The following is a 13364-nucleotide window of genomic DNA, read 5'->3' on the forward strand; positions in this document are numbered from 1 at the left end:
TGAGAAAGAAAAATATCACTGACCTCCCTCAGATTGGGAACTTTAACACCAAGGCCCAGTTAAGGTCTGAGACATCATTAAAACAAAAACAGTTCACTTAAACTATTTTATTATTTTTACTTCAGCTTTAGGAATTGATTTTGCATATCTGCATGTTTTCAACTAAAGGCACAGACATCTGGGAGGGATGCCACAGAAAAGTGTAACAGGTCTGAAATTAAAAGCACTGAGAAGAGGGTCTACTAACGTGAGTAGGCCAATGGATATTATTCACAACAATGTTCTAACAGTTGTGATTGCAAAATCTTTATGCAGCTTTCTATTTACAAACACACATTGTTCACCTGAAACAAGTTACTGGGCTCCTGCAAATTCCACAATAAGCCTTAAGAAAAAATGTCTCTATTTGTAAGTAGAGTCTTTCCTCCAGTCTTAGTGTCCAATACTCAAGAGCTGGAGCTTAAGAACTACAATCTATCCACCATTATGTCCTGTGCATGATTACAACTGCTAAAATTGTAATTTGTCTTTGCTGATGTATTATAACTCCACAAAACACTTTCCCTTGCTCAAGCATGAGCTCATATGGAGAAGTGCATTATCAATACTTAGGCATTTACCAGAGGATGAATTTTAGTAGCCTAATAAGAGAAAATCATCACCTCAGGAGGATGAGTTATGGCACTAAATTAGATGCCTAAGGCATAGATTAATGTAAATTACAACTAAACTACAGATGCACACCTTCCAGGATCCAAGGTGCTTGCATGGTACCTGCTATACAACGAGACTCTTGCTTCCAGACACTGTTGGATCACAGTGATAACCAAAAAGCTTTCAACAATAAGAAATGCATTTCTAAGTGAGGAAATACATAAAAATTTGAAGGCACAGCAGGTTTATAATTAAAAAGTCTAAGAGTAACACAAGCCACATGCTGGTTTTATTTTATATGGAAGATATTAAATTACAGTGTTAATGCCCTTAATCGGTCTATGTTCCCCTATTTTACTACATTACATACCCTAAAGAACATTAACATCATATTAGAAAGGTATTTTAGAGTTTTTGGCACATATTTCAGAAGACCTCCTGTAGGAAATTCACAGAAAAGCAGTAGCACACAGCACTCAGACACAGAAAACGCATTAAGTTTGTGAAAGAAAAGTTTCTTCTGCTTTTCTTATGTTGCTTTACAAAGAGCTATTCCAGTGACTTTGCTGCAAGTGTTCACTCTCACATATCAGATTTTCTAAACTTCAAATACCTTCTCTCAGGAAAGGATTTCTCGCTCTACTTATTCCAACACTCCTACAAAACAATATATGGTCTGGAAAGACTTCTTCACTGTTCAACGAGGACTGTCATTTGTACATCATTATTACTACATAAGAAATGCACTTAAATAACCATTTAAAAAAAAAAAAAAAGCTTGCTATATTGGCAGTGTCTTTGAAGAGGGTGAGTTGCTAATTTTCTTGCATAGCTACTCTTACCATTTACTGAATGAGCAAGGATAAAAACCTCTAGACTGGTTTAGTACCCAGCATGAAAACCACAAACAGAACATAAACTATGATTTAAGTCAAAGGCTACTAAATACTCATGAAACTATCTGACTGCCACATGAAGCACAAAAAAAAAAAAAAAAAATCCCACAAACATTCATAAAATCTCTTAAGAGGCCAATTCTTCAACGATGAAGAGAAAACTGAATATGTTCAGCACTGTAACGCTTCTCTACACCTATGCACAACTGACTACCCACTCTGAGTAACACCACACCTTGTACCTGCAGCCTAACAGCCATTTTTGCAAGAGAAAAAGAAAGTGCACAGTAATGACACAGCTTCAGACATCTCTTGCTCCTTTAATAAGAATGCATTATTACAGACTTATAGTACAGCATCCAGTTAAATAGGGAAGAAACAACAATAAAAATGAAACAGAAAACCAAAGCTCAGAAACTTCAATATTACATTATTGTATAAACACCAGGGAAATTTTGCTGTTTAGGTTTTTAAGTTGTGTAGAATTACATTTGTGTCTAATTGTATTTTCCAGTCATAAACCCAAGCTACTGATTACGTAAATCATTTTAATCATTACTCATATTAAAACAGCAATGGATCTATTTTAAGCATGGATAAGTATATGAAGAAGCATTTGGTGTATGACTCAGATTACAGTCTCTCATTCCAGCTTTCCACACGGATAACGCACAGTTCCCTGACTGCAGCAGCCAGGCAGTTTGTGCTCTGGGCAGCACCATAATCTGCGCTCTTCAATTCCATTGTAACTTTTTTATGTCCTGTGGCAGTAAATGCACAGTAATGGTAGAGCAAGGGTCACTTCCTTTAGGATTTGAAGCTGAACCAATATAGCTAGAAGCTTAATATCATTCTCTAAGCACTGTACTATTCCTGCATGGAGCGAGAGACATACTAGGCAGCTGTATGCAATATATGCTTTTCCCACAGTGCTACACAGTCTATGTCCTCAATTATTTGCCTTCTAGGAGATATTTTAGATTGATTTTAGTATCAGATGAGACAGAAAGAAACAAGATGCTTTCACTGATGAGGATTAACAAGAGACAAGAAAGCAGAAAGACAAAAAACAGGGTAATAGCAATAGGATCACACAGTACATCCCAAAGGTTAACGTAGGACAAAGAAAAAAACTACTGGAGGACTGCTCTGAAAGTAATGCCTCATATTTTAATTATGTTGGCCCATGATGTCAGAGGTGGATGCTAGTGGTATGGCAGTAGAGGTTGAACCTTCCCACCAATATCCTGTTACATTTTGTTGTCGTTGGCAGATGGCAACAGAGAAGTCTGACAGAATGGAAGTGCATATGGAGGAAAGGTGTGTCATTTAATTCCTCCCTGTGAAAAAATGGCACCCACTGACATTCATTGACACTTGCTGAATGTTTATGGAGACCAAAGAGTGGATACGAGCAAAGTGAAAGTGGAATTGTGTGGACAGTATTATCCCAGCAACACCACTGCCATAGCAGCTGTGAAACAGTGGGTCACCTCCACTGGCAAGGACTTTTAGGAACACAGCATGCAGGCTCTTATTTATTGCTGGTGAAAATACTTAACTAATGGTGGTGGACAGTGTTGAAAAAGAGTGTTTCATTGCTAAGAATTTGGTCTATCAAGTAGTGTTAATGTGCTCTTTGTTGCTGTTGTCGTTTCCATGCAAATAAATAGACGACGTTACTTTCAGAGCAATCTATGTAAAATATGTTTTTGGTGGATTAATTCACTTTAACATTTTGAAAGCAGGATGAAAATAAGAAGCATGTTTGCCTAGGTTAGCTCAGCAAAGACATTCTGAGAAGGAATTACAGGAGCCTGATTGTGGAAAAGGCAGGAAATAAAACAGTGGTTTGCTTCGCTCAGAAGGTGCAAAGAAAAGGAGCACAAAAAACCTGAAGTCAATGATGCAAGAGAGGGAGAGCCATCAGAATCATACATCCAAAAGTTAACACTACTTTTTATATGTCCTGGAGACTTCAAAATTCAAATGAAGTTTTACTTTTGTGCACACATTATGAACAGGATTGTCATATAAGTAATACAAAAAAAATGCATATTTAAAAGAAAGTTTGGATGCTGAAAGGAGGCAGTGTGTTTTGAACGGGTATTTTAGAATATAGCATATGTGGGAAGAAATGTTCACCTGCAACAAAGCCAATGGATGAAATTGAAAAAAAAACAAACAATGTAAATTTATACTTGCTCATGATTCATCTGATTTGGCACAACAGTCTTAAAGGGTAGCTGCGAAAGAAAGACATCAAGGCCCTGGAGTGTGTTCAGAGAAGGGCAACAAAGCTGATGAGGGGTGTGGAGCAGAAGTCTTATGGGGGGCTGCTGAGGGAGCTGGGATTGTTCAATCTGGAGAAGAGGAGGCTCAGAGGTGATCTTATAGCTCTCTACAACTACCTGCACGGAGGTAGGGGTTGGCCTCCCATATAACTAGCAATAGGACAAGAGGGAATGGCCTCAAGATGTGCCAGGGGAGATTCAGGTTGGACGTTAGGAAATACTCCTCCTCTGAGAGAGTGGTCAGGCACTGAAACAGGCTGCTCAAGGAGGTGGTGGAGTCACCGCCTCCGGAGGTGTTCAAGAAGCAGTTAGATGTTATACTGAGGGACATGGTTTAGTGGGGAATATTGGTGATAGGTGGATGGTGGGACTGGATGATCTTTTCTTGGAGGTATTTTCCAATCTTGGAGATTCTACGATTCTATGATCGTAGAATGATTTACCATGAGATACAAGGCAGAACAGAGAAAAGTCCAAAGAGAAGAAGGAGATGATATATAATGAAAGGAGGTGGCTATACAATCCAAAATTAAAAGGCTATTGGAACAAGTAGTAATACAGAGATCTACCAACACACTTCTTAGGAAGAATGATACTTCACTCTCCCTGTGCACACAAGGATTTACTGCTTTCATTATTGCTGCAAACTCAGTTAGAATTAGCCCTGGTATGCATATGCAACTCTTCATTGCAACACACAGACATCCCGTATTTAAAGAATGAGGAAATAGGCAAAAAATCAAGAAAAAAATAGTACCTCTAATACTAATTACAAGGATGAGGGAAGGAGAGAGGGCTGCTTTAACACATTACTTCAAAACAGTGACAAAAGATGAACACAGAATATGGGTCTAATGATCTCATATGGAAGGAAACTTTGGAAACCCTATGAAAAACGCTCCACTGAACTGTAGGGTATGGACACAGATAGTAGGAGAAAATACGAAAGCAGCGTGGACTGTGAACTTGGAAGTGGGATAATAAAGACAACACAATTATCAGGTGTTAAGAGACCTGGAGTCTACAGCTGTTTTTGGAGAATGAGGAAAGCAGAGGAGCTTGCACATTATTTGCAAGGGGCATGAAGAAGAAAGAAAGTACTGAGAATGATCACTAAAGTTTAACAGGCATGAGAGCATACAGTGGTCAGGAAATAGAGCATTTTATTAACTAAAATAAATATATAAAATAGAATAAATCTACTATTTAAGGAATATCACCATCCAGAGAACACTAGCATTGTAATATCCTATCAGGACACAAAACTTTTGAAAACTTGAGTGTACATGGCTGTATAATTTAAACTTAAAGCAATTTAGATTAAACACATCCAGCTATTTGGAATGAGTTGCTTTTCAACAAGCACAGATCCTAAGAAGCATGTACCTACCCTCTACATAGAATTCAATTTATTGAGGGCAAAAAAAGTCACCATGAAATGTTGGATGTGTTTGTTTAGGAACTTGATCAAATTTTACACAGCAAGTTAACACAACAAAGGAAAATTATTAGAAATAGGCTTTGAAGGTACAAACACACATGATGGTATTAGGCAGAAAGATACTCACTGAATCCTCGTCTTGAATCATCTGAACTAAATTATCAAGTACTGGAGTGAGATTTCTGAGGGAAGAAAAGTTAGGAAGACGATGAAATCAGCAGCTTCTTCTCATTACTCATTGCGTTATTTAAAAGAAAAAAAGCCTTACTTGGATTTCATGTTGTTAAAGTTTTTGCCTAATGCCAAGTGCCTTATTGATCGGTTTTTACTAAGCCAGACTACAAGGGTTGAGAGGTCAGATTCTAGGCCTGTAAAGAATCAGATCAGATTAAGAATTAAAACACTTTTCCACAGAAGTCCCAGAGAGGGATCAATTATTAAAGTTAAATTCATTCAAGTAATCACATGAGTGTACTATTTCAAAGAGTTCTAGACAAGTTTATCTTCTTCTATTTATATATTTCATCACTGTTTTTCATGAAAATAAATGCATCCTTCTAAAACAAACCTTTTAAATCTCTATCCTAATCAGCCATTGAAAGCATCTCTCAGACAGACAGAATGAGAAAGGTAGTCTCCTATCCACATTCCAGTCACTTGAGAAAGTTCCTTCAGGCAAACTGTGAGCTGTACCAATAAACTCTCAAAGTCTGCAGATGCAGAGGTTAACATAACAGGCTATGAATAACCTGATTTGAAACGATAAGCTAAGCTTTATTCCACTACTGAGTAAGAAAAATAATTTGTCTACTACTGTATTCCCAACCTAATGGTAGGTTTGAAAAGTCCAGTAGTTAGATTACTAACAACTAGAATCTAGATCCATGGAATAACTTCGAAGTCCAATATCTTTATATAATTATAACAATTGATCTCTTTACTTTAATTGATCTCTTTGACTCAGTAACTCCTAAAGCTTTCCACCTGCCTTTCTGGCTTTTCAACTGTACTGGGAATCTGAACTAGTTCTGTATTCGGCTGTCAGAGAATCCAAGACAGCTAGGTGAGTTCTCCTGTTCCACACATCTACAATTTGAGTTTGCAAGATGAGAAGCCAGTTGGTATTCCCAGCTAGAAGACACAGGGTCTACAAACCACCAATAGTCTAAGGCTTTTCCAAAGAATCAAGCTCTGATCTGAAGCTGGTTGACCACTTGCTCCAACTTTTATTCTCTTACTTCTTCACTGTCACAGCTTCACTCCATTTCCGGTTCTCCTCCTTTCACTACACTTTCATTTCCCATTTAGCTTTTCATCCTCTCTAAATAAACCCACTTCAAACAAAATCCTGTTAATATGATGCTTGCTGCCTTCAATTTATTCTGTCATGTTATACTTACTTCAAGCAACATAAATTTCTGAAGGTAGAGTTATTCCATTGATACTTCGTATACACTTTATAGCAATGACACTTCCCGATCTGTGACTTTTCCATAACAAATATGGACAATAATCATAAATCAAGCATAACCATCCTTGATTGCATTTTGAGCTGAAAGAAAAGACATCTCAGTTTTGGGACCTGCATGGTCCTCCATTCCTGTTCTGTGTACTTACCATTATCTGAAATATCTAGGCTGGTGATATTGCGTATTTCTGCTATGCATCCTTCCAAGACTTGTGCACCTCCCGATCTTAACTAGAGACAAAACATCAACCATTTTTGCAAACTAGTTATGGTTTTGAGATCACACAGATAAGAATAATAGAAGTGAAGGTACTACCAGTAGCAAAAACAACAGCAACAGAGGCCAAAGACATCAAAACAACTACACACACATTCCTACTATTCTGACTCCCATCCTTCACTCTCACTATTTATACACAAATAGGAAAAAGACTCTACTTCCTCAGTACTCTGCAGTTACACAGGGAATGATGTAAGTGGTTTAGACAGAAAGAATCATTTAGCACTCGTGCTGGGCAATGACTGCAGGTCTTTGGTGCAGGTTCTCCATATGAAAGGGCCAGGATATTTCCAGTTTCCAATAAGAAAAAAAGCTTGTCCAAGTATACAAGCATGCACCACTGTAATTCTTAAATTCCATTACGGTCAAGTCTTACAGCTGGCATCTTGCAAGCTTTGTGTTATACCAAGCACAGTGACAGGAGGTCCAGTTAAAAGATAAGAAGCCAAATCAAAAATCAATGAAATAATGTTTCCCAATTACAGAAAGGAACGTTAAAATAATGCAATTGTAAAATAGTCACAAAACACCATAAACAAGAAAAATCATTAATCAACCTTATTCCATTGCTCTAAACTAGGAATAAGAGAGAAAAATAGCAACAAAAATGCCTATCTGAAACTATACTTACATTATTAATCTGAAATAGTAAATGAATATACAAGAAATGTCAAGATTTAGTGAGAAAAATAATGAAGTCACCTAAGAGAAAATGTCAACATGAAGAATCAAAGATATGAAAACCTAAACACTTAGTTACTAATGCTATTGAATTAAACAACAAAACTTCTTTTCTCCAAATAAGTAAAAAACATTTGCTTATTTCTTTCAGCTACACAAACTACATAAAATACACTGCATGACCATCAGCAAGAAAAACAAAATAAGCAAAAGTTTTACTAAAATTAAATTTTTGCAAAACAGTTTCCAATTTCACTCCACCAAAAAAAAAAAAAGCCAAGCTTTTTCAAACATTAAGCAGTCATTTCATATCCTGTGTATAAAAAATGAGTAATATTTCATTTAGTTCTCTCACTTGTCCAAACATCCTGAATCAATCTGTTGACAGTTCGGCAAACAGTCTTTTCAACCATGCTATAAATGAGGCAACCACAAATACTTTCTAGAAGTATTTTTCAATAAAGACTTGATTTGGCAGTTTTTAGAAACTTGGAGATCTGTGGTTGGTTAACAAACAGTTCAATAACTTGGCTTAAGCATTTTAACACCAGTGCTGGTTAGAGACAGCATATAGATGATAAGTCACATTTGGAAGCGTAAGATACAGAATATAAGATGCCCTTCCTCATCTGTATGAAAAAAAGCCTACTTACACCTATTAGTCCTATCCTCTTTAGAAGTGGTCACACTGGAAGTCTGTATTTGAGCTAAAACTGGTGCACATTTAACTCAATGTTGTTTCTCTAAGAACATCTGTAATACTTGCTGGCTGTATGAATGTCAAAATCATTCAGTTTCGCTCTCTGATTCTTTCAGGGTCGCCCACTACAAGACAACCATTTCACACAGACTGCCACATCAATTACTGGAAAATATACAGAACTGGCAGATTATATGTGGTCTTGTCAAAGTTAAAAACTACTTTCACTATGTTGCAGTTTGTTTTCCGCTGTAGCCAAAACTCCAGCATGCCCCAGAAATTATAAACTTTACCATAAAGGAAATGAAGATTTAGCCCAAATAAAATATTCTAATATTTGTATTAAAATGCCAATGTTAAAAGTTAGTTTCCATGACAAGAATATTTATTTGTAGATAAAAAGGTAAAACACATGGCAAGGATTGGTTATTTGTATGGTTATTGGTATGATACACATTCTACACTAATAAAAAGTGTACATATATACTATAAAGTGTTTAAGCAGACAACTTTTTCAAGAAAGGATCTTGTACCGATGACACTGTATCAAAAATATTAAATACACAGATGTTTATTGTGCACAAATGTTGATATCTATTTAATCTGAAGGTGACGGTAACTACTTGACTTTTAGAATCAATTTTTATTGCAACTGTAGTAAAGTCATACATAAAAGCAGAGACTAACTGAAGGGCTATATGTCAATGCAGATTTGATAGCAAAAACAAAACTCTGCAACATCCGTATGATATACGAGACTACATATAAAAGCTTTTATTTAGAAATTGTAGAACGAGACCTTCAGCAATCAAAAAAGTGTGTTCAAAACTAGGAGGTATATGGGATGAAGAAACAAAGCTGTCTATCGATTTACAAATTAAGGTAAAGCATGGAGGGTACTTACACAGTGACCAAGCTAAGGGAAGCAGAAGGGAAAAGAGTGAAATACATCAGTGCTGAGCAGGTAGAAATAAAAATGTAACTTTCATAGTAAAAAAATAATAAGCAAGCAATATAAAATGATTAAGCTTGGAGTTAAGATATCAGAAAATTATGAGAGCAAATTAAAAGTGGTGGGAGTGGGAAGGAACTGAGATTTTTCCTTCCAGAGTTGGGTGCAGCGTTTCTGGCACAGGAAAGTGGGCAAAGCTGGAAAGCATCAGCTTTCTGCCCTCCTGACAGCATGTGCTTGCAGGAGCTGGAAGAGAGGCAGGGGACAAGCTTTGAGCTGCCCACTGCTCTGTGGTTGGGTTGCAGCGCCTAGCAGAGCAGAGGCCTTGGAGGAGAGGGCAATGCTTCCAGCTCCTGGCACAGCAATCCCCTGCTGGAAGCAGAATTTCTTATTTCCAAAGCACGTGAGAATGGATAAAGCTCAGTGATATGAAAAAAACGTTGAGGGAAGGATCTAAGGAAGCACTGTCAGTTTGGAGGGACCTGCTATAGATTTCTCCCCCTGTGTATGCCCCCATTCGTCTCTGGAAACAGCTGCCTCTCCCTAGTAAATGCTGAAGCAACCAAACCACGGAGAGGAATGCAATACTTCCCACTGAGCATGACTTTCTCCTTTCTGCTATCACTGCTTTTGCTTTGGTGTCCAATGCAGCTAATGACTCTTGGAGATTATCTATGAATGGCATTCAGTTTCTGGCCTTAAACTTGCACTCCTGTCAGCGGTGCTTGAGTTATAAATGCTAATTTATACTTTCATTACTTACGTGTTTTATTTATTTAAGGTTATGAATACTGGACTTCATGTTTGTTAATTTAATCACTCCTCCCTTTTCCTGTCTCCCTCTAAAAGAAAAATTGCCATCCTTCTGATATAACTGCTCAGAAGTCAGAATCACACAAATACCTGACTTGAAAGCTTTTCTATTTGGCATTTACATGTAGTGCCCCTCCAAGTAAAACCACTTTTAAAAAAAGTATAAAATATCAAACAAACTACAAAATGCATTCACAAAGATTTGGTGTTTGTTTTTTTCTTCCTAAGGAAAGGATGCACATTCCAAAAGCAATCAACCATGAACTTAACAATTACTGCACCTCACCATGTTCATCAAATTGCATGCTTCCAATTTAAAGGGAAACCATCACACCTGAAAGGCACTTGTGGAACAGCTACACAGGTGATGGACTTACAAAGATCTTCCTAACAAGTAAAAGGTTTTCTTTGCAGCTTAAAAAGCTTTGGAAGCCTTGAGATTTGTTTTAGGTAAAAGTGCCCCCAGTTCTCCAAGTAACTTTGCCTCACTAGTTCCCAGGATCTTGCCTGATTTCTTGTCAGGATCTGTAGCCATACAGGTATCATCCTGCAAGAGTGTGGGCAACACTCAGAAACAAAATGCACAGAAGAGCACAGAAAAGCAAGAAGCAGCAAATCAAGGCTTCCTTTTTTCTTTTTTTCTAATTTGTTATTGCAATATTTAAAACAAACATTTCCACAACGCTTTTCAAGTTAATGGCACACTTCCATCATTTCTTACAGAAGTTCCCTATTGGCCTGAATTGGTTAATTGATTACAAAAGCAGAATTTATCCCAAGATTTAAGTAAACCTGCAGGAGAGGATGCCTGCCTCCAGTGGAGACGTTTTGAAGGAAGACGTTCAAACTGCACCTTCAGGGTCTGCAGCTTCCTGGGACCCATTCCAGTGCAGACACCTTGGAAAATCTCACCACAGGGCACCCTATAATCAGAGCACCAGAAAGCAGAATCTGCCAAGCAGCAAACAGTATCTACAGTTGCTACTGTAAGGATACATGATGACAGCATGATGCTGCATGTGCCCTGAACCTCTGTGCTCCTCATTTATGGCACAGATACACACAGCAAATTATTTTGCCATGACTTCTTTGATTTCTACCTTTCTAACAGCTTCTGGTGAGAGGCGGAATGCCTAGCCCAGCGGACTGCATGAGACCACTAATTCCATATCACTGCATCTTTTGAATACATCCTGAAAAATCATCCTTACCTCACAGCTACTGAGATCTAAAGACACCTCCTTCAGATTGTGATTGCAAGCCAGGCCTAATAAAAGCGCTCTGAAAAAGATCAATATTAGAACCATTTTTTTTTTTTTAAAGGCAGCTTTACAACAGCATAATCAGTAATCACAGGTTAATACACCTAATAGTGCACAGAACATTTCATAACAAAACCACAGGAACTGAGCAGTTACTTCTTAAAAGGCAATGTAGTACAAACCTGACGTGCCATACCAAGAACACCCCAGCAGCATCAAAAACTTCAGGGATAAAATGCAAGTAAGACAACAGTAAAACTAAGTCTACATCAACATTTAATAAGGTTCATCAGAGAGAGTTTTTCCACCAACACTTGCTTTAAAAGAATCAAATGATTACAAAAGGACCGTTGTATTTACAACCATACTCTGTCTCTAATTTTCCAAAAATTTCACACAAAAAATGTGTATAATGGAGATTATAAATGTAAGACACACAGCAGTCAGACAATTTCAGCCAGGAATTGTGCCTGTTAGCACTCAAGCTAATTATATTGAAGTATCACATCTTTCTCCACTTTTGCAACTCAAAAAATAAATACAAATTTCAAAATGATACTCTCAAACAATAGTTCCCTTTGTCTTCAGGCAGAATGGCAAATAAATGTAGCAATGAACTATTAGAATTTTCAAAAACCCATCTTTAAAGCCTAACAGAAATTTATTTCCACATACAAAAGTTGGTATTAATATCACGTTTGTATTAACACTGCCAAACAACAAGTACAACAGTATTTATCTTACTGGAGGAGCAAATTCAACCAATGTATACCTTCCAGTATCTTTAGAATAGGCACTGCTTTGAATTGAATACTGAACTGAGAAACAGAAAGACTTCCTTCCCAAGCTTCATTTCAGCCTAACAAAATTCCATCACCTATTTTCTTTACCTATGGTAAAGAAAAACAATGCATTTTGCTGAATTATTTGCCTAAACACTTGCTATGCAAGCAGTGAGTAGAAAATGTGCTTAGAATGCACGTGCTTGAAGAATATTTTTCATTTAAGCCTACTGTATCAGCTCTGCAGCTACAAACAATAATCAGGCCTTTGGTGTTATACAAAACATATCCTGTACTTCTTTACTTCCTAATCCATTCAAATACAGACTTTGAGAAAAATCTGAAATCTCTGCAAGTTTTTAGAAATTTTTAGATCATCCTCAACTGTGTCCTTCCCAAACATGATTTTATGCAAAGTTCATCTGATAACTTTACAAGTAGCTTCTTTAATATTTTGAGGCAGTATAAAAAACTCAGAGCATGCATAAAAAGGACAAGTTAAAAAAAAAAAAAAAAAGCTAGAGAGAGACTGCTGCAAATTCAAATGTAACTGTCTTCAGAGGAAGAAAAAAGTGTCAGCCCCCTTCTTCCCCTCCTCCAACCTATTGACCTATAAATTCCTTTCTAAGAAAACCTCATGATTTCTCACTTTTCTCCTGAAACATCACCAATAGTCAAAGACACATTAGACAGATACACCAGTACTGAGTCACTCTGTTTAAATCATGTGCATGGTGATACTTGGAAAAGTCTTGCCCTTGTAGTTAGAATTTGGATGAGAAACGTGTCAGCAACTTGTCTTGTTACAGCCCTGACAGATCAGAATAACATTTCTGGCAATGGCTGTAAATGAACAAAAATGCCAACATATGCCACACCAAGGAAAAGAGCATAAAAACTACTTTCACTCGGTTAAAAATATAAAACAAACAACAACAAAAAACCCTGTGATGGATCATTAACTATATTACCTCTGCATAAAACTAAAAGCAGCCTTTCTCCATCCACTAAATGGTATCTCCAGCAGTATAGCTTTATTAACAAACTTCTTTCCTGGAACGCTTGGCTTATATTAAAAGGTCCATTGCTTTACAAACAAGCTCATCTCCCTCCCTGATTAACCAGTATCTTCAGAATCACC

The 13364-nt window shown here is 37.1% G+C and overlaps 1 protein-coding gene across 3 annotated transcripts in view; it reads right to left on the reverse strand.

Moving 5' to 3' along the window:
* CARMIL1 (capping protein regulator and myosin 1 linker 1) overlaps positions 1 to 13364 on the reverse strand; it is a 173979-nt gene that overhangs the window by 56637 nt on the left and 103978 nt on the right. For all 3 annotated transcript variants that reach the window (XM_085220649.1, XM_085220651.1, XM_085220648.1), the window contains 4 exons: positions 11391 to 11460; positions 6903 to 6984; positions 5554 to 5653; positions 5413 to 5467 (listed from right to left, as the gene is read on the reverse strand). In XM_085220649.1, coding sequence (XP_085076775.1) covers positions 5413 to 5467; positions 5554 to 5653; positions 6903 to 6984; positions 11391 to 11460 — 307 coding nt within the window. The remainder of the gene's footprint in view (positions 1 to 5412; positions 5468 to 5553; positions 5654 to 6902; positions 6985 to 11390; positions 11461 to 13364) is intronic.

This window comes from Meleagris gallopavo, chromosome 3 (assembly GCF_905368555.1).
Source record: "Meleagris gallopavo chromosome 3, MGAL_WU_HG_1.1, whole genome shotgun sequence".
Lineage (NCBI taxonomy): Eukaryota > Metazoa > Chordata > Aves > Galliformes > Phasianidae > Meleagris > Meleagris gallopavo.